This window comes from Phaenicophaeus curvirostris, chromosome 6 (genome assembly GCF_032191515.1).
Source record: "Phaenicophaeus curvirostris isolate KB17595 chromosome 6, BPBGC_Pcur_1.0, whole genome shotgun sequence".
Classification (NCBI taxonomy): domain Eukaryota; kingdom Metazoa; phylum Chordata; class Aves; order Cuculiformes; family Cuculidae; genus Phaenicophaeus; species Phaenicophaeus curvirostris.
In genome coordinates, this window is record NC_091397.1 from 36,835,007 (window position 1) to 36,855,322 (window position 20,316).

At 36.8% G+C, this 20,316-nt stretch overlaps 1 protein-coding gene across 2 annotated transcripts in view; it reads left to right on the forward strand.

Moving 5' to 3' along the window:
• The window catches only part of VPS41 (VPS41 subunit of HOPS complex), a 101,634-nt gene extending 81,713 nt beyond the window's left edge, over positions 1 to 19,921 (forward strand). For both annotated transcript variants that reach the window (XM_069859794.1, XM_069859795.1), the window contains exons 20-29: positions 1,166 to 1,207; positions 1,337 to 1,387; positions 2,704 to 2,841; positions 6,001 to 6,055; positions 7,169 to 7,309; positions 8,681 to 8,817; positions 15,481 to 15,580; positions 16,391 to 16,435; positions 17,900 to 17,979; positions 19,579 to 19,921. In XM_069859794.1, the coding sequence (XP_069715895.1) occupies positions 1,166 to 1,207; positions 1,337 to 1,387; positions 2,704 to 2,841; positions 6,001 to 6,055; positions 7,169 to 7,309; positions 8,681 to 8,817; positions 15,481 to 15,580; positions 16,391 to 16,435; positions 17,900 to 17,979; positions 19,579 to 19,659 (870 nt within the window). In that variant the 3' untranslated portion in view covers positions 19,660 to 19,921. The remainder of the gene's footprint in view (positions 1 to 1,165; positions 1,208 to 1,336; positions 1,388 to 2,703; positions 2,842 to 6,000; positions 6,056 to 7,168; positions 7,310 to 8,680; positions 8,818 to 15,480; positions 15,581 to 16,390; positions 16,436 to 17,899; positions 17,980 to 19,578) is intronic.
• Positions 19,922 to 20,316: the final 395 nt, after the last annotated feature.

The window sequence follows — 20,316 nt, forward strand, 5'->3', positions numbered from 1 at the left end:
CCATACCAACACTTGGCTTACCTACTGCAATCCTTTTGGTGTCCCCTCACCCCACTGTTTCTAGCTTAAAGCTCCCTTGATCAGATCCTGCCAATTTATGACCAAAGACATGCTTTGCCTGTTTGGACTGGTGGATCCCAGCATCCCTTGTTTCTTGAAGGCTCTTCAGTGGTTTGAAAACCCAAACTTTTGGTGGAGGCATCAGTCCTGGAACCAGGTTTTGGTATCCTGGGCTCACCTGTTTCTGCCAAAGTCTCCTCTTTTTACAGGGAGAATTGAGGAAAACAAAACCTGTGCTCACAATTTTCTTTTTTGCTTCTGGAAGTTTTCAAGGTTGTTAACCTAAATTAAAAAAAAAAATAAAATATGTGTTTTGGCTGAATTCAGTCTTCTTTCTTCCCACCTGGCTACAAAACCTCAGCAAATGAATTTTGGTGAGATTCTTGGGAGGGAAATCAAGTAGACCTCCTTTTTCAGTGCACTGGTTATTTAAGCACCAAGGGTAAAATATGGAGCCACCTGTACCAAAGATGATCTTTGGTATGCCTATTCTAAACTATGGGGGGGGTGGGGAAGAGTATAATTATTTTTTTTATTAAATAGAGTAAATCATGTCAGAAGTCTGGGTTTGTATATTTTGAATGTGAAGCGAAATTTGCTCTCCTAAGAGGAAGCAGAACCAGAGTCCCAGTGGCTACTCTGCTTACAAGATCTTGTCTTCTTGTTTTACGGTATCTGTGTGCAAGTAGTTTGTAGGAATCCAGTTGTAAGGCAGTTTGACTCATTTGTTTCCTATGCATTCATCACCCTGCAGTTCCCTTTTGCAGTGGGACAAGTGTTATTTCTTCATCATTTGACAGTGGCCTTCTGTGACCTATGATTTGATGGACGTAATTCACCTGCAATATAAGTGTGCGGTATTGATTGCTATTAGCATGGAAACATAAGAGAAGTATTCTGGAAGAATATATTACATGTTCTCCTATAATGCTGTGCTGTTGAGGCATGCTGATGTTATGCAAGCTGCTCTCTGAATTACTGTTGTTGAAAAGAGTAGTTCTGCAATATCCATCTGATACACATCAATGAACAAGCATAATACTATAAAGAGTGTGAGTAAATGTGCATACCTGTTTCTTAGCTGTTTTCTTTTCATTTATTTTAGAAAGCAGTAGACATGCTTTTGGATAATGAAGATAAAATTTCTGTGAGTATAACAAGTTCATGACATGACAGTCCAATGCTTCCTTGTATTGTTTGTCCTTCTTTCAGTCCTGTAAATGTGATGTTCATCACAGGTTTGCTAATCTGTTGGATTTTATTTGTTTTCTTTCAGATTGACAGAGTTGTTGAAGAACTAGAAAACAGGCATGAACTACAGCATGTGGTAAATATTTCTCTATTCTCTTGGTTTCAGGTTGAGCTGAATAAACTCTTTGCTGGGCACACACTTTACAGATGTGTTTATCTTGTTGAAGTGAACATGACACTAAAATGTTACAAATCATCAGAGCCAAAGTGGCTGTTTGCTAATCCAGTTTTTAACATGGTAGGGGGGGTTGGAATCATATGATCTTTAAGGTCACTTCCAACTCAAACCTTTCTATGATTCTAGTATGGCCGTAGCATTTTTACAATAGTAAAATAAATGTAAAATGTTTTCTTGTAAGAACTTGAAAACATACTGCTTACTTGTTAATGTACCATCAGGTGCTCCTTAAGGCATTCCAGACACTTGTCTTCTCTGGTCAATTATTTCTTGCTTGTATACATCTTCTTTCTCTACACAAAAATGGGCTTGGATGGTGGGTGCGGCTCTGAAGCATGTTTTGCCAATCCACAGAGACAGTGAAGTGCTTGTCTTTCTGGAGCTGTAACTTCCATATGCTGCAGGATTGCTCTTGTGCAGAATGACAATAACACTAAGGCTATAGCTCCATGTTGCTATTCCAAAAGCATCTATTTGGCTTGAAGGTGCTGTTATTGGAATACATAACATGTGACCATGGGCTTGGGCCATATTAGGGAGGGAAGTTTGACTTGCTGCTGTACACATGTGGGGTGCAGGGCATCGATCTGGTGGAGGGCAGGTTTATGTGTTAGAGATCTGATATAGGAAACAGCTCTATAAAGTGTGAGACCCACAGCCTCAGAACTTTGTAAAGATGACTGACTATGATTTTATGGAAGGGATGCATCAGTTTCAAAGTGTGAAGCCTCCTCCCCTTTGAATAAAAGTGACCCTCATGTTTATTCTTAAGGCTTTTCCGTGCTCAACAAGGGAGGAGAGGAGGGAGCTTTGCCACAGTATCTGTACTTCCACAGTGTTTTGGTTAAAACATTTCATGTGGTAAAACTTGATGTATAGTTATCTGTAATGGTCAGGCATATCTAAATAGCCAGAATGTTTCATTTGACATATTTTTCATAAAATTCAAAATCCAGTAGTTTCCTTGAAGGTTAAAGGGCAGTTACTTAAGTGTTGCTGAAAACCTGTTTTACAGAGCTGGTTTTGGAGATTGCTCTGACGAGGGCACTTCATAAAAAATGTAAAGTTAGTCTTTTGTACCAGAATTTAATCTCTATGCCTTTTAGTATGTGTCAGCACATTCCTGAGAAAATCAGGAGGAGCTTTTTATTACTGAAGAATGAATAAAAGTATATAACTGCATTTGAGTTTATATTCTCTTTTTTGATCCCTAGTATTTGCACAAGCTTTTCAAAAGAGACCACCATAAAGGCCAGCGATATCATGAGAAACAGATCAGCCTTTATGCTGAATATGATCGTCCAAATTTACTACCATTTCTCAGAGACAGCACGCACTGTCCACTAGAGAAGGTAAGCACCCAAAATCTAAGGACAGATTCTCGATTTGTATGCCTGTAGCTTGTATGGTGATGAATTTGTAACCGAGTCTGGTACTGCCCTCTACTGCCAAAAGGAGAGATCCTTCCTCTCAGCTCACAGGGCAGGAATTGGTAAATTTTTAATGCAGAAGTTCTGAATTCACACTTGATGCATACCTATAGCATATTGACACATCAGTTTCTGACTGAACAGCAGGTGGTTGTTGCAGGAAATCAACATCATTTTGCCAAATCTAGGAGTAGTCGGTGTTAGGTCTTGAAAAATGAGTAGCTGTAACTCGATTTTTTCTAGCTGTGTATTCTCAGGTCCTAAGTTGTTTCCAAATAATATACACAATGTAACTGTCACTCAGCTAGCAGAGCTGGAAGTATTTTGTCTTTGTACTTCTGCTAGTAGACTTGGGGTTTTACAGAGGACCTTGTTTCCACTTTCTTTAACCTTTTTGTGTTTTCCTTCCTTTCACTTCCTTGTTAAAATAATAAATAAAGGGAAGCCTTGGGGTTTTTTTTCCCTTGATTGACTTAAAGTGAATAAATGGAAATTTTAAGTTTTTCTCTTTAGTTGGGTCAGTATTTTATTATTTGTATTTGTTGTTTTAATGGCCAAGCAGAGCAGACTTTGTGAAAGGATGCTTCTCTGGGTATAATTACAATGATGACACCAGTGGAGTAGTTTTCCATATAATATCGAATATTGCATTTTACATGGTTGACAGTCTAATGATAACTAGTATTGTTCCTGGCACCTCTCTTATTTTGCATGGATTTGTCAACGTTCCTGTGCAACAGCAGGAAACTCTGGGAAATACTTTTTTAGAGTTGCAGACTTGGTCTTTGTTGGAATTGTCACATGAAACTGGGTTGTCTCAGTGGTCTTTTTTAGGCAATGAGCCTGAGAAGTTTCCAGCCAGAGACTTTTGTCTATCATGGTGGCTTATTTGGTTTTAACTCTCCAATTCTCTCTTAGTTTTTGCCTTACGTATTATTTCCGTGATCATGGCTTTATCTATAAAATCATACCTGCCTCGCAAATTACCTTTAGTTATTGCAGATCTTGCCACCTGTGTTCAGTGATGGGCAGTGCAGAAAAGTGCTTTATATAAATGATGCAAACCCATTGCTGGCACTGCTTTGCAGAAGTTATAGGCTGTGAGCAAGAATATGTAAAAGAGCCGTGAGCCTTTGGAAGGCGTGGTGCAATAATCACTGAAATGGGAGAAAAGGATGTTAGAAGAAGTGTCATTCCATCCTTATGTGAAATGTTAATATATTTCAGAAAGAAGCTAAGGAAGAGAGGAAAAATACCAACACTGTATAAAACTTAGTTAAATTTACTCTCACTTCTACTTCTGTAATTATATTTCTAAACATAATTATCATACAGTAATACTTTTTGCCATGTGCAAATCTTTGTTCTAAGGAAATAAAAGTGGACCAAGAATTTTCCAGGTACCAGTATTTTCAGTTCCTGTTAGTCAGATTCCAGTGCAGTGTATAAATTTGAACAAATATTTGAACAAACTCATGCTTACTATTGCTTTAAAGAAATTATTAATCTGACAGGTAGAAATATTTCTTATTGTTTAAAAGTACACCACTTTTAATTCAAGTGCAGTTTGGCAAATGTTTTAGATGAACTGAATCACAGAATCACTAGGTTTGAAAAGACCCTCAGGATCATGGAGTCCAACCATTCCTATCAAGCACTAACCCATGCCCCTCAGCACATCATCCACCCGTCCTTTAAACACCTCCAAGGATGGTGACTCAACCACCTCCCTGGGCAGCCTCTGCCAGTGTCCAGTGATCCTTTCCGTGAAATTTTTTTTTCTGATGTCCAGCCTGAACCTCCCCTGGCAGAGCTTGAGGCCATTCCCCCTTGTCCTGTGCCCTGTCACTTAGGAGAAGAGACCAGCTCCTTCCTCTTTACAACCTCCTTTCAAGTAGTTATAGTGAGCAATAACGTCTCCCCTAAAAAAGACGAGTGAATGGTCCCTTTTTTCCTCTAGAGGGAGCATGACAGTCGTTAAACAGAAATTCAGAACTACTGAATACCTGGTACTTTGTAGTTTAACTTCTAAGTGGAGAGGAAAAAAGGCTGTCAGCTGTGTTTATAATTCATTGGTATTATTCATACATTCATTCCCCTGAAGTATTTGCTCACCCCTACTCAGAAATTCATTTTCCATATCTCTGATCTCCATAGTAACCTATTTGAATTAATTTGAGAATGGAAGGAAAAGTTAATTCCTACCTACATCTTTAGCTGTCATTGTGTCTTATGCATTTATAGTTTTGATTTCCAGATGTGAAGATATTTATAGGTGACCCGTTGTCTTCACAGGAGTGCCATGAATCTTGCTTTCTGCTTCCACATTGGAAACAGACATAGCATTGTTTATGGCATACCAGCCCTGACAGTTTTCTATCACTAAAAACTTATTGGTAAGCAGTTCAGTAATTTTGCTCAGTGTTTATCAAGTGCACACATATTCATTAACTCCTCATGGTATTTAGCCCTTGAGTTTTTAAACCAAATTTACAAGAAATGCTTCCTTCTTATTCTTTCGTACTTGGGTTGGATTATTTTTTTCAAATTTTTTTTTCACTTATTTTTTATCTCCTTGGAGATCACTGGTACAAAATTTGAAGGGCACTCTTCACTTCCCAAAAATATTCTGTTCACCCCAAGGAGAACTACATGGTGCCATTATGAGTGAATATCAAGTAGACTCCATCACTAGAGGCCTCATAATTCCAGCCACAGGAAGCAAGTCTTGACAGCAGATAACCTTAAATGCTTTTAGATTAACCAAATTTTGAAGCAGGAGAAAGAAGTTGCCAACAGATTTTAAGGGCAGAGATTGGCATAATCCAGACTGAAATACCTGTCCTGTCCCCAGACATTTCATCTTGTACAAAAAATAAAAAACGAAGCCATAGAATTTCTCCTCTTAATTAATCCCAGAAGACCTGATAGTACCTATGAATGGAGCTGTACTCTTGTCAAAATGAGAGACACTCCATGGAAAAGTGTCTTTAAGCCTCTTGCAGCATTTGTGATCAATAAAATATCATGTTACATGGTTCCCTGTATTCTCTTTCCCTCCTCCCTTCCCTTAAATTCAAGGCTCTTGAGATCTGCCAACAGAGGAACTTTGTGGAAGAAACAGTCTACCTTTTGAGTAAGTAGCACTCAGTGTGATAAATTACAGTATGCTTTAAATCTTGTCAGAGTTCATGCTGTGAAAATATATAATATATTGCCTGATGTTTAGCACACTTTCCCAGAGGCAGGGTTGGTATACAGTCGCTAGGACCAAATAACAAAATTTATTTATTTAAAAATAAGCAAAAGCACTGGAGTTATGCAAGTGATGTCTTAACTTCATATATTATGTTACTGCATTTCTGATTTAGTATTTTTCTGTGGGTTCAGAGGTGTTGCAGCGCTATGCAGTACAGGTTAGTGTAGGGAGGCATTTTTCAGACAGTCTTGAAGAGAAGGGTAATACTGTCAGTTTGAAGAGTGAGGGGAAATAAAAAGAAGTTGTATTCAGAATACATCTCAGGATGTTATATTTTGCTGGAGTGGAAGGTTTGCTTATGTTGCCTCTTTTTTTTTTTTTTCTATTTTATTCTTATTTTTCTTTTTTTAGTAAAATTAATTGCAAATTAAGCCCCTCAGCAGGAATTTACCTCTGAATGGGAGGCATTGTAAGACTAAGATTTCTATATATGTTCACGCATTAGTCATGAACGAAATAGAAAGCATTTTTCAGTTAATCTTTATTTTAGTAAGACAAATGTTTCGTAAACTGTTTCAGAGTAGTGTAGTAATTTCTCACAGGTTTATTTGAAGAATAGTTCAATGTTTCTGTGATTTCTTTGGTCTTCCTTGAATTTTCCTTGGGTGTAAGCTGTGCTATACTTACTGCAAATTAAGAGTGTCCATGTGGGCTCTAAAAGGGAATTTCATGTCATATTTTAATACATAAACATACACACATTCCCCCTTACATTAGATGTTGCTGCAGTTCAGAACACCTAATATGACCAACACATCCTTAAGAAAGGCTCCAGGTCCCAGTCCAGCAAAGCGCTCGAAGCGTTTGTTCAAGTTATACTCAATGCTCTGGATTTGCATTCCTACATCAAAGTAAATTAGATTTGGTCTTGGTTGAATTAGTCTGATGCAACTTCACACTTGCAAAATTCATATTGAAAGAGCTCTTAAAGTACTGAGTATCGATAAACTTTTAGGATTTATAATCTCTTTACTTATTTTTTCCTTTTAGGCAGAATGGGAAATAGCCGCAGTGCCTTGAAGATGATTATGGAAGAATTGCAAGATGTAGATAAAGCTATTGAATTTGCCAAGGAACAAGATGATGGAGAACTTTGGGAAGACCTCATTTTATATTCCATTGACAAACCACGTAAGCAGGATAGTTTCTCAGAAGCCTTGTATGTGTATTTTTTGTGGGATTCTGTTGCAATTAAAGGATTGAATTATCCCCATGCATGTTAGAGAAAGTGTTTAGGGATGGCCAGGCAGGTGTTCAGGTTTGTAGAGCACAACACAGCTGTCCTGTGCATTAAAACTTCCAGTAAGGTAGCATGTGGGCATGCTACAGAATGAGTACTTGGGGATTAAATATTTGACTAAGCTTTGTCCTTAGTGACAAATTAAAGGGAGAATGGTGCTTTTAATTTGTCTGAATGAGGCTTTCCTTTTAGACAGCCTCAAAACAGTCTGCAGGCTTGATGAGGATGTTGTGTAGTATGCTTATTGCAGTTGCTTCCCGTTAAAATTCTGAAAATGAAGAACCTACACCTTTCTGCCTCTCAGCAGAATAAGTAATTAGTTTTGGTTTTGTGCCACAAAGGTAAGATCTGTAATAACAAATGCATTTTGCCTTTCATCCGTTATCTGAAGAGCTACTCAAGTAGCTCAACCACTCAGGGGCTTTAAATCATGGCTTGAAAGTTTCTCTTGGCATCTCTTTTCCAAAGGATTTAATATCTTGTAGAATTAGTGTCAAAATACGTGTCTTAATCTCTTGTCCACTAATTCTGACAGGAAGAAACAAGCAAAATCTGTCATTTCTTTAAAAGAATGGTATTTTCAAGTTACCCATACTTCAGTGCATTTAATCACTAAAGAAGATGCTACAGCCAGTGACATCTTTACAGCAGATGGAATTCAAAGAATATAGAATTCTTTCAGGTCCAGCTGCCCATATGCAGAGCTCCATAACTCCAGTGATATTTCTCAGTCTTGAGGGTTGAAGAAAACACACAGCTTTGAGGTTCATCCTTCTAGTATTTTGTTTAACCAGGTGCAATTCAAAAAGCAAAAGAATTTTTTGTGTCACTCACCACTGTTTAGAAAAACATTCCAGTTAGGTTAAGTGCTTGAAAATTTGTTTATAAACCCTGGAATTGGAAATGGAGTAGTGGCATCATGCAGTTAATTTTCTGGCTCTGTTTTCTTGAGTGCCCTTCTATTGAATTGAGTTGAATTGTGTTATTGTGGCTTCGTGATGGATGGTCTGTTACCCCTTTTCTACATATCCTAGATCTGGGAATTGCCAAACTGTATCTTCTTCTCTTAGCCAAAGGCCTGTATAAGAGTAAATAGAGTCGCAAGAGACATATGAAGGCTATATAAAGAGGCTTAGTGTTATCTCTTAATGGAAAACTGTCACAGAATCAGCCAAAGCATGTAGCTTGTCACCAAAGCATCTCTTAATCAGATATTTTGCTGGATTTTTTTTCTTAATTTCTTTGTCTCTTGATTTTCACAGCTTTTATTACTGGTTTGTTGAATAACATTGGAACCCATGTGGATCCCATTCTTTTGATCCACCGCATTAAGGAAGGCATGGAGATTCCTAATTTGAGAGATTCCCTAGTGAAAATTCTTCAGGACTACAACTTGCAGGTAAATGTTGCATTCTTCTTCTGATACTCCTTTTCAGAGAGACAGCAAATAGCTTTGCTACTAAACAGCACAAGGAATGGCTGACATGAACGTTTGTTGATTTTGTTCAGACATGTTGTCATTGATGCTGTGAGTTGGTACAATACTATGAGAAAAAGGGTAGAAATTTGTCAAGACAAATAGTCTCTTCTCTTGATGGCTTCTAGCACATCTAAATCTCTCCCGTGCTGTCATAAGACTAGTGGGTGAGTAGAACTGGTAAGGATCTTGGGTGATTTTGACTATTTTATAATACCCAACTGTCCAGTATTGGAAAGTCTCATGACCAGCTCCTTTCATTCTGTTTCCTATACAAGGAGGCAGAACACAGCATTCACTCACTTAAACATTCACCGGATCTTACAGCTGTATGTAAAGTGCCATACTAATTAAAGGAAGGTAAACTTTTAAAACTTCATGTCTGTTTTGCAGAATGTGTTGATACCTATGCATTAAAAAAAAAAAAAGGTGGGAAAAAAAAAAAAGCTCTGCTTATTGGATTATGAGAGTTCTTGTCCCAGCATAATTTTACAGATATGTGCATTTCCCTACATGGCTGGTTACTGATGCATGTTTGTAAGAACTTAGAAGCCGTGTGTGCTTCTATATTCCTAGAAGTAGCAACAGAGGGAGTTTCATTGCATACTTAAAATCTCCATTCTACCAAAGGAGACCCAAACTTGAGTTCTCTGGGACGCTGCTCTTCACCTTACTACTGAGAGACACAGCATACCGAACAGTTAGAATGCTTCCAGTGTGAGTATGGAGGCTGAAACTCCGATTTTCTGAAGCTCATAAACATTTGTTTCCCACCTGCTATTAGTCTTTGGACATCCGTAGCAAATAGATGGGCTTGACAGTTTTCAGTGAGGTCACAGTTGGTCTCTTACGAGGCCAGATAAAGTGTATATCTGCTACAGCATTCAGTGATGTCAGAAAGCCTTTTAAAAAGTTAGCATTTAAGCCTTTCCATATTTTTCCATTATTTTATTATCATACGAGCTTTAAATTATGACTTTCAATAATTCAAAGAAGCATTTTACATGCTGTCTTCTCTTGATACTTGTTATGTGCAAGGTGATACCTCAGATAAACAGCTACATGTTTGCATCTAATGCATGTTGTAACATTACTTCCAGTTTTTAATTGACTTCATGAGATACTAATATCCTTCCAAAATAATACTAAGTAAATAGCATGCTGCATTTAAACAGTTGCTTGTTAATCTTGCTGCTGCCAGTACCCTGCTGCTTGCACCACTGATCCTACTGTTTCTGCATTCGGTTAGACTCGAAATGCAATTTTTTTGAGTGTCTGTAGACAGACTGAGAAAGTGCTATGTGCATAGCTGCAGCTTTACACATACATAAAGTATATTGAGTGGCTTCAGACATGTCTGATGACATCATTTGGTCACGTTTTGGGGAGAGAAGAATCATTTTGTCTTCAAATACCTTTTAACAAAATTACTTTGGGATTAAAAGGATGTATTTAACTTTCAGAGCGATATCTAAAATCATTTGCTGTTAGCATTGAAGTGCTTCATGCATTTCAAATTAATTCGTTTTGAAGTAGATTTGGATAGCTCTAGGGCTAAAATTTAGATCTCGTAGGAATAATGGAAATTAGGGAATCTTAATATAATTTGTGCTTAGCTTGCTTGTATGACAGAAAAAAAAATGTAGTAGAAAAAAAATGGGGACTTTTTCTTAAGAGAAATGTAAGCTATAGCTTAAAATAAGGCTGTTCCTGAATATAAAGGCAGTGTGAAGTGCACTGTTTATGAACAGATGGTGTGTCTACACTGAGATTTAGAGGTGTAGTCATAGCTTTTGGGGACTCACCTAAGTAGCCTTAGATTGGCAAACTCAATTTTTTATAGCAGGACTGTTTCTGCATTCTGTGTGTGTTTCAGGACATGGTTGGGACTTCAGGTAAATGCCTGACCAGCCTGTCATTGCTCTGGACAATTCTGCTCTAGCTTCATTGTCACTGCTGCTTCAGATTAGCTGTTTTAAAGCTAGCTTTGGTATGTTTGTGTGACGCTTGGTTACACCTTCACATTATTTTGTGTAGATTCATGGTGAGAAGTCTGCATACTCTATTCTGGCCTGGCACAGCTCTTTGGATGTTGGTAAAAAACTTCCTGATTTGTATCACCTAATGTACCAGACATCTTGAATTCATGCATAAATCCAGATTTCATTGGCAAGGACTTCCTGTAATTTCATCTCGTCAGATCTCAAGCTCTATATGCACTTAAATGTTATTATTCCTATTTTCAAGGCAAAAAAGAAAATCTTGTGCCAAGATTCATAAAGGAGGCACACAAGTGAAGTCAGAACCTATTGCTAGGCTTGTAAGTCACTACCTAAAACAAAAACTGTGCTGATCTTTTCAAAACATTGGGTCCTAAAAAGGCATTACAGCTGTGCTGTTACATTTTTTAATTGTGGCCTCCTTTTGCAACCCCTGATAAGATTGTTTTATGCTTATGGAAGCATGCGGATGCAGATTTCCTATAATGCTCCAAAATTTCCATGGCAGTATACTTTACATTAGATGTGATTTGAAATACGGGTAGGAGCTAAAAAGCAGCATCTTTGAAGGACTTTTTCTTTTTGAAAACAATTTTAAGTGCCAACAAAACCAAGTGAAGCAAATTGAGTGGCTGCTAAAACATGCCATATGTGGCTTACAGTGTGCATTAGAGAATCCAGCCAGGAAGTCTATTAATGCAAAAAAAAAAATGTTGTAGGCTTGTTTTTTTTTTTTTAATCTGGGACCTTCCCTGAATAATTTAAATTTCTGTTAACGTTGGCATATCACAGACTCATTGCTTCACTTTAACAAATCACCACCCATTAGACAAACCACTGCAAGCGTTGTATGTTCTACTCTAAGCTCACTTCAACTCTGAAGTAATGTGAGTAATTTTACCTTTGAAAAGGAGTTAATGTCTGTTTGCTAACAACCAACCACATGTGGCACTAAGACACAATTAGGTATTCTACTGGCTAAAAATAAAATGTAGATTACACGAGACTTCATTCTTAGGCTGAAGTACTACTGTACAGCTGAAGTAGTATTTCAGTTAAGTACTACTAATTTACTTTTGCTTTGATGTTACAGCTCTGTTTTGTGAGTAGAGATCTATTAAGCTGCCTTATTATTCTTGGAGAATATCTATTTTTATTTTCCAACTTCATGAAATGCAGTTCTGCCATAAACTAAAAGCTGAGCACCCGCTTATGTATTTTTACTAAACAGGAAAAGATTTAAGTACTAATTTAAGTGGTTTTCTGAACTGGGGTTAGTACTCCAAGTGAATGGTTGTGTTTGTTTTTTCCCTCCTGAGAGTCAGTTATTATAAAATTTTCTCTTTGTCATTATCTCAGTTAATGTTTTGAAAATATAGTAGATAATTGATTTATTGTAATGATTAAAGTTTATTTACTACTGAAATGATTCTGCTTTCAGTGTTTCTATACAGTAACATTCATAAGCAACAAAATTATGAAGATACAGGCACATAGTTATAGCTGTCTGAATTTTAACAGGAGTATATATCAAGGAAAGTGTAGTCTAAAACTTTTATATTTTATACCTAACTCCTGAAATCTAGTTCTTTAATGTCATAAATTTGTAGATAAAACAGACCACAGACTGCTTCCTTTGTATTTATAAACTCCTGAAGATGTGTTGTCATAAGGAGGAACCTGCTTATTGTTTAGAACTGATACATTCCTAGCACAATTTTTATTTAATTGCAGATAAATCACCGTTCTTCAGTCAAAATTCTCAACATAACCAAATACAATTAAAGTCTCTGGCAAGCTAACCAAATTGAGCCTAGTCATATTGATACCCTGACAAAATTTGAATAGTTTTCATCCTTACTGCTTGCATTTAAAAGTGTTATCGAAGACACAGAATCAAAACTTAATTTTACCTCCATACAGGTGAGAAGTTGGTGATGGTGTGACTTGAATTTGGTTTCCACACATAGATATTGATTCTCTGAGGCTTAGGCAGAGCCTTGCTTCCATTAGGAGTTCACCAGTGCAGTTATCCTTTAAAAAAAAAAAAATCCCTTAGCCAACACAGTTAGGACAGTGATTCTCTTATTTGAAAATTGTAGTATTGCTGTGCAAACTATTATTTTTTTCAGTGAAACTAGTGCTGCTGATGTTTTTATACAAGTTCTTCAGGCTGAAACTCCTCAGTTGTACAATGGTTTTATCTTAACAAAGGCCTTCTTTCTTGAAGCCTTGAACCTTGTATTTGCCTTCTATAGTCAGTTATCTGGAAATTGAGTTGAAAAAAATACAATAAGGTTCCCAAATGTTTAAATTTCTGGTATCTGATTACACGTTGGTCTTAATTCATGAATGAGGAATGCAGGAGCCTTTCTTAAAATTAGTCATGTGATCATGGTCCAGGTTTCTAAAGCATTCTATCACACATTTCGCAGAGAAGGCTGATGGAAAGATCCCCTTATTTGTGCACTTTTTAATTAGTTATGATCCTGTTACACTTTCCAAATGTGTAAACACAGGTGTCTTTTCAGCTTAAAAGAGATTTTAATACCTCCCTCCTTTCAGAAAGAAACACCTTATTTCTCACCCTTATATGACAATTGTTAGAGGACTTCAAAAGATTTTGACGTTCTAAGGTCTTTCCTTAGCTTTAGAATATAAAAGCAATTTATTTAATTGAACTACCTCTAGGTTTCAGGGATTAGCCATTTTACCCAAATGTTGACTTATCAGTTTAAACTTCCATTGAACCTGCAGTAACTCTGATGGATAACAGAGATTCTTCCACTCAGGGCATTCACATCCATACATTCATTACAGAGGTTCTGAACTAATGGACCCCAGTGATAGTCTAATGAATGCTGCTTGGAGCAGCATCTGGAAAAATTGTTGGTTTTTGCTCATGAACATGAATAAGCTGCTGTTGAGACACCATGGAGGGCACTAAGGGACAGGTGGCAGCTTGTATCATGCTCCCTTCTTCCCCTTGTATTTCTGCTCTACTGCTCTCATTTAACAAGTTTACTTTGCTCCCTTTACTTAAACATAGGATTTCTTATCTGCTTGTGCTGCAAAGACTCCAGTGTATAGACAAGACCTCACCTGCTCTAAGTTATTTACCTATACTTTAGATATAGTTTTCTGACTGAGAATATTTTGAATCAGAGAAATACTCATTCTGAAAGAGTCTGATCTGTTGTCCTTGCAAAATAAGTTTATAGTAATGTCCTCAAAGCTAGTGACATTTTTCTGTATTTAAAACAGAACTTACCATTCTCCATTTCCCTTGAATAAAGCTGGAAGAGGAAGAACATAGTTGGATAGTTCCTGAGATTATCACAGATGAAAATGTTTGTCTTGTTGAGCTGCATTTGATTTCTGATGCTCTGAAATGTTTTATAGCTCAGTGTGTCTAATACTGGAGAATGTCATTTACCCACTAACGTGCCCAGTTTGATATGTTTAAAGTGTTATTCTTTTTTTTTTTTTTTTTAAATGAATTTCAGATTTGCCATCTTAACTGTGTATCGCTCATGGCAGTGCATCCTTATTATTTCAGGATGTGTATGTGAGAAGATAGGGTTTTGGGCAGTGTTCACCTGGCTGTAGTCTCTGTTAGTATATTTCTTTTTAGATATTTGCATAAGTTGTATCTCGCACAATTCTAGAATGCACAGTATCTTCTGTAATGCTAATAATCAGGAGAAAGGAATAGACGTTGCCTCTTTTTACCACTTTTTCTTTTTTGGTAGAGTTGTTCAGCTTAAAATTGATTGAGAGCCTATTTTGAAAGCAATTTTCAGAGGAGTTATTGTTTTGGAAAATGAATTTCCAAACATCAATTCAAGAGGAAGAAGAAAAATTTACTTATTTGGGTTTGTCATGTTTTCATACTTGCTTCATTATTTATTGTGAAATAATACTATAATTTTGACGCCCTGTATTCCTTTTTGTGTTTCATGACTTTGTTAGTCAACGGCATGTCAATCAAACGGAAAAAAATTAAATTAGTAGAAAGAGGGCTGAGACTTTTGCTAAAGGGGAATGAACTCTGGATCTTTGGTTAGTTGCATGGACTGCTTACTAAATGACACCTCAGCAGGAAATACGTTTAAACAAAATAAAAAAAGACTTGGATTGCTGTGTTTACTAAGGTTTTATGACTTATTGGATGCCTTTCCTAAAGTAGACAGGAAAGATATGGGTGGAAGAAGTTTTGAAATGATTTGGAAAGCAATTACAAGTGACACTGTAAATATCCCTCTCCATTGTATTTTGTGAAGACAAGGTTATAGGAAGAAGATCATAATTTAGGACAGTAGTATATATTTTAAAATTTGCTTTTTTGAGGTGGAGTTTTTGTTGATTTTTTTTTTTTTTTAATCTTGTGGGTTTTCATTTAGCTAGATGTGGTGGTAACAGAAGGTTCCTCCTTTCACTCCTTTAGAGTAGCTTAAAAAGTGTTAAATCATCCCTTGTGCTTTCTATGGCAGCACAAACCCAGTGGAGACATGTCAAGATAGTTGATGTGGCCGTTTATTTAACAACCACTGTATTTTGTGGTTTTGTGTTCTTTGCACAACAGATCTTGCTGCGCGAGGGTTGCAAGAAGATACTTGTTGCTGATTCTCTTTCTTTGTTGAAGAAAATGCATCGAACTCAGATGAAGGGTGTTCTAGTAGACGGTGGGTTAAGAGGAAATGTGGTGATGTTCAAGGTTTTGAAGTCTTTTACTTGGTTTATATACCCAAACCATATGATGATCTACTTTGGAAGCTGCCCAAAAGCCTTAATATTGTACTGTGTTTGTAGCGTGTAGTAGAATGCTAGCTGCTTTTCCCTTTGCAAAGGAAGCACTTGCATCTCAGAAGCTAAAAGATCCAGCATGCAGCTTTTCCTCTTGAACAGTCTCTTATTAGCCAGTCATGTATTGTGTCCTGCAGTTTGTCTGTACAGGTCAAAAGTGCTGTTCAGTGCCGACACGGATAGTCAAATAGTAATAATGTACCACCAAGGCAAAAGCTGCAAGATAGATTTTAGAAATAGTTAGTATTTTGCAAGGTGCTCGTGATGCATGTGAGCAGTGCTGTAATTCACACCAGCTAAGAATTAATATCAAGAGGCAAAAGCTGGAGGAAGGACAGAGGATCAGAGCTTCCACTACAAAATGCTGCAGAGAAATCAAGTATCCATCCTATGCTCCTTTTTTCAGTTTGCCTTGTGCCTCTGCAGCACTGACCCTAGACAGCCTCATTCCTGCAGTTCTGCCATCATAAGAATCAGAACATCTAAACGTTTCTTATGCTGTTAATAGAAATGCTGCTTCAGTATTGCTCTTCAATTTTTAATAGGCACTGTTAGGCATTTTCAGTAAATACTTGGAAGACCAAGCTCCATTTCTGTAGCAGCATTATGTTCATGCCTGCTTTATAAAAGAGTAAACATGGAGTTTGTTAACAAAGCTGTTACAAGTTTGTTTTGTTTTGTTTTTCCAGAGGAGAATATTTGTGAATCATGCCTGTCTCCAATACTTCCTTCAGGTAGGATGCTTTTCTGGAAGAGAAAGAGGTTGTCTATTTATTTTTATTTTTAGAGGAACTACTGTTTGCTTTTATTCATAGAAATGTGTGGTATTCTTCCTTGGTAATCACTGTATAAATGTCAGTCTCCTGCACAAAGCTTGCCTATGAATTCTGACATGGGAGTGGAGTTTAAGTTGAATATTTTTTTGTTGCAGTAAACCCAAATTTTCTTTCTTATTCATCTTGGACTTAATTATTAGGTCCTGTTTTGAAATACGTGGAATGGAACACATCTTTTAATTCCATCAACATAGATATTCCCAAAGATTATTAGAATTGTAAAACTAAGCTGTTGCCACCGGATCATGTCCAACTCTGTTGTTTAGGCTGAACCTGTAGATTATGAAGTTTTATGGAATACACCTTTTGTCTGAGTGGTGGAAAAATTAGCTTTGGTCACTGCTCTCATATTTGAAACCAACTGTCATCTTGAAACATCTTCTGAAGTTACTCTTGAAACTAGAAATTCTGGATATTATTATGAAGATGTACATTCTGCAAGGCAACTATAGTTCAGAAATACCAATATAATCACAGAACATCTTAATAAGAAATAGTTTTACCAGGAGAGTATCTGTCATGGCATCTTCAAACAAGAATACGTATGACAAAGTGTATGTATGGACCTACTTTTTTTGTTTGCTGAGTGTGCATAGCCCAATAGACTCACATACAGCTTTTTAATCTGGTTTCTACCATTTTTTTTTTTTGCATAAAGAAATAAAGAAATAAATAGATAGCTGTACTACAATCACGTGTACCAACATACAGACCACAACAGTCACATGGTGATAGAAAACCTGGCAAAGCTGAATGTGTTAATGCTTTGAGGTATGTGTGTCGAAGGAAAGGGAGCCAAGGAATAGAATTTGGATGATGGTGATGAGTGAGATGATTATTCTTTGGATATGTGGATGTTGTATGTAGGCTTTTAATTGGGCAAAATATTCATGTGGGAATTGAAAGACACATTGTGCACTTAGGTAGCTTCTTGCCAAATTTCAAGATTGTGGTGTGAAGTGTAGGCGCCGGAACTGCTTGATGTTCTGATTCTCTCCCCACTAGTGCAAGAATTGTTTTGCTGGCTTTTCTTCAAAATGACTGAAGTATTTGGTGGTAGTTTACTCCTTTCCTTCCCCAGATTTAGCCCATAATGACATGAAGAAATTTCTGTTGAAAAGATATACAGCATTTAAGCCCCAGAATAGTTGTTTTGCAGCTCCACCATTGGGATACATTACCTGAAAGCATCACTCTGCATAGTTTCTATAAACGAGCCAGGATAATTTGAAAATTAATTTGATAGAAAAATATTACTTTATAGTTCCCTGTGCGTAATGGAATACGAGCTTATATTGCTGTAGCCACTGAATCATTTGTTTCAGTGCCCTGTTGTAAAGAATTTACTTTTCTCTTTCCCAGATGCATCCAAGTCGTTCAACGTGGTAGTGTTCCACTGCAGACATATGTTTCACAAAGAGTGCCTGCCGGTATCTAACACAGTAAGGAACTAGCTTAATCCCTCCGAGATCTTTGCCAAATATAGGAGGACAAATTGTTTCCTTTAGTCAACTGTGGAGAAGGGCATGGAATTACATTATCATTACAGTAACTATTTGTGGTAATGCCCCGTAGTAGTATGTGACTACGGAAAGAGCGTTCATGGCACCTGCAACTAAAATATATCTCCTTTAGAAAGAAGTTGCCACTCTTGGAGAAATATTTTATCACCTTCTGTGATGTGAATATGCAGTGCAGCTTTGAGACATACAGAGAGTATGACCTATTTAATTTTATTATAAATTCTATTCTGTTTCAGGTTTCATTTTAAGTAGGTTTAATAAAGACAAAAATAATGATATTTTCTCAAGTGAAGCATACTAAATTATTACAGAAGAAAAAAAACCCCACTCATTTTAGAGTGAATATTTAAATATCATATTTAAATATTTTTGTAATCATCTTTATGTTCAGGACATGTTTTTTTCTTCATCAGGGAAATCTTCTCCCCACTCAGTGAAAACAAACCAAAAAAGGTAGCTTCTAAATATACCCAGCTTTGAATTTGGGAATGAAGGCATCATAATAGTAACAAAATCACAAAGAAAATGGAATTTAAGCTTTTCTGATTCTGTATCTATCTCTGAAAATGAACATCTATTGAAAAAATAACTGTGGTGAATCAGTTAATCTGCAAGTAACCAAGCAAAGTGCTTGTTGCCATATGGTACAGCATGTATACTTAAATATAGTATGGAAATCTTAATGAGTTGGATCATTTGCACAAGAAAGCCCAACAACTAGTAAATATTTATTCAAACAATGTGTACCACAAATTTTGTTATTTGAGAAATACTCTGAGATTTATCTAGCATTCTCAGTTTGCTGGGACAAGGGTGGAACTGGTTAACTTGTCAGGTGGGATTTTCTAAATGTGACATGGATATTACATGATGTATATCCTAAAGTACATATGAACAAACAGGTACCTGCATATATTTGAGCCAAATTCTTCACTGCTACAGTATGTCTTGGCCTTAGGTAACCAGTTCTGTTGATGATATTTAGTTACTGGTGACATACTGGAAGGAAAGGAATGCATACATAAAGCATTGCACAGAGCTAAACACAGGAGTGGCAATAAACATATATTTAATATCAAATGAACAGTTTCTGGCTGTGTTGTCAGCTGTTGGAAATCTGTAGAGTGCTATCTAAAGACAGAGCTGTGACCAAGACATGTAGTGTTCAGTGGAGACGACCAACTGACTTACTCTCCTCCTTATCTATGAAGATAATCAGTGATATTTTTGACTATGTGTTTTTCTTTTTTGTTATGGAGGCAACTTGACCTCACTTTACCAGAGGGTGGTGGCAATACAACTGGAGTGAGTGGTGAGGTGTACTGCACTCTGACTCCAGAATAGCCTGCTTTACCATGTTCCACTATATTGCATCCCAGCACCTAGCCATGAAAGCATCTATAGGGAACAGCCTGACTGTGGACAGTAACGTCAAGAAAGGCATTTTTCATTCATCTTCCTACATTCTAACTTGGATACATCTCTCTGAGAGATTCTTGTTTTCTTTTTAATTTCTAGGTATCTCCTGTCCAGTTCTGCAACATATGCAGTGCCAAACACCGAGGGCCAGGAAGTGCAATCCTGGAGATGAAGAAGTAGCAGTCCCCTAGTTCTCCATGCTAGTCTGCAACACCAACTCTGTTAGGATGAAACAGAGCCACTGAAGTTTCTGTTAGTCATCATTTCTGTATATAATTGTGATCGGAATGTAAAACTTATTGAGCATTATTGGGAAAGAGAAAATGTGAAAATCTGTCTCTAGTAAGTCTTTGTCATGCAATTCATATTTCACTGTTTCTTTGCTCAGCTTGTTACTTAACTCTGAAAAGAGAATAAAATGGGAATTAAAAAAAAAACAGAATGGTTTGGAGATTTGTTCTTTTTGCCAGCTGGTGTGCTTTACCATTTGGAGCTATATCAGATTCGTGGTTATATGTTGTAAGGAAAGATGATTTACTGTGAATTCAGCTCACCAAACTACTTTAGTCCCGATATAGGCTATTAGTGAACTGTTTAACTTGAGACCTGTGAAGATTCTGATTGCTTCTGTACTTGAAGCTGGCTTATGCTGAATCATACATTAAATTAACAAAGTCGTTAACTGTTAATTCCACGCATTGGTAATTTACTTGGGTTGTATGGTTACTTATTCATAGTTTGGTATGAACTGGTTATTTTCTCAATTGATCTTCACATTGCAGTAAATTAAAGTGGGATTTCCTCATGTTAAACTCATCTAGAAACTTTATTGTTAAG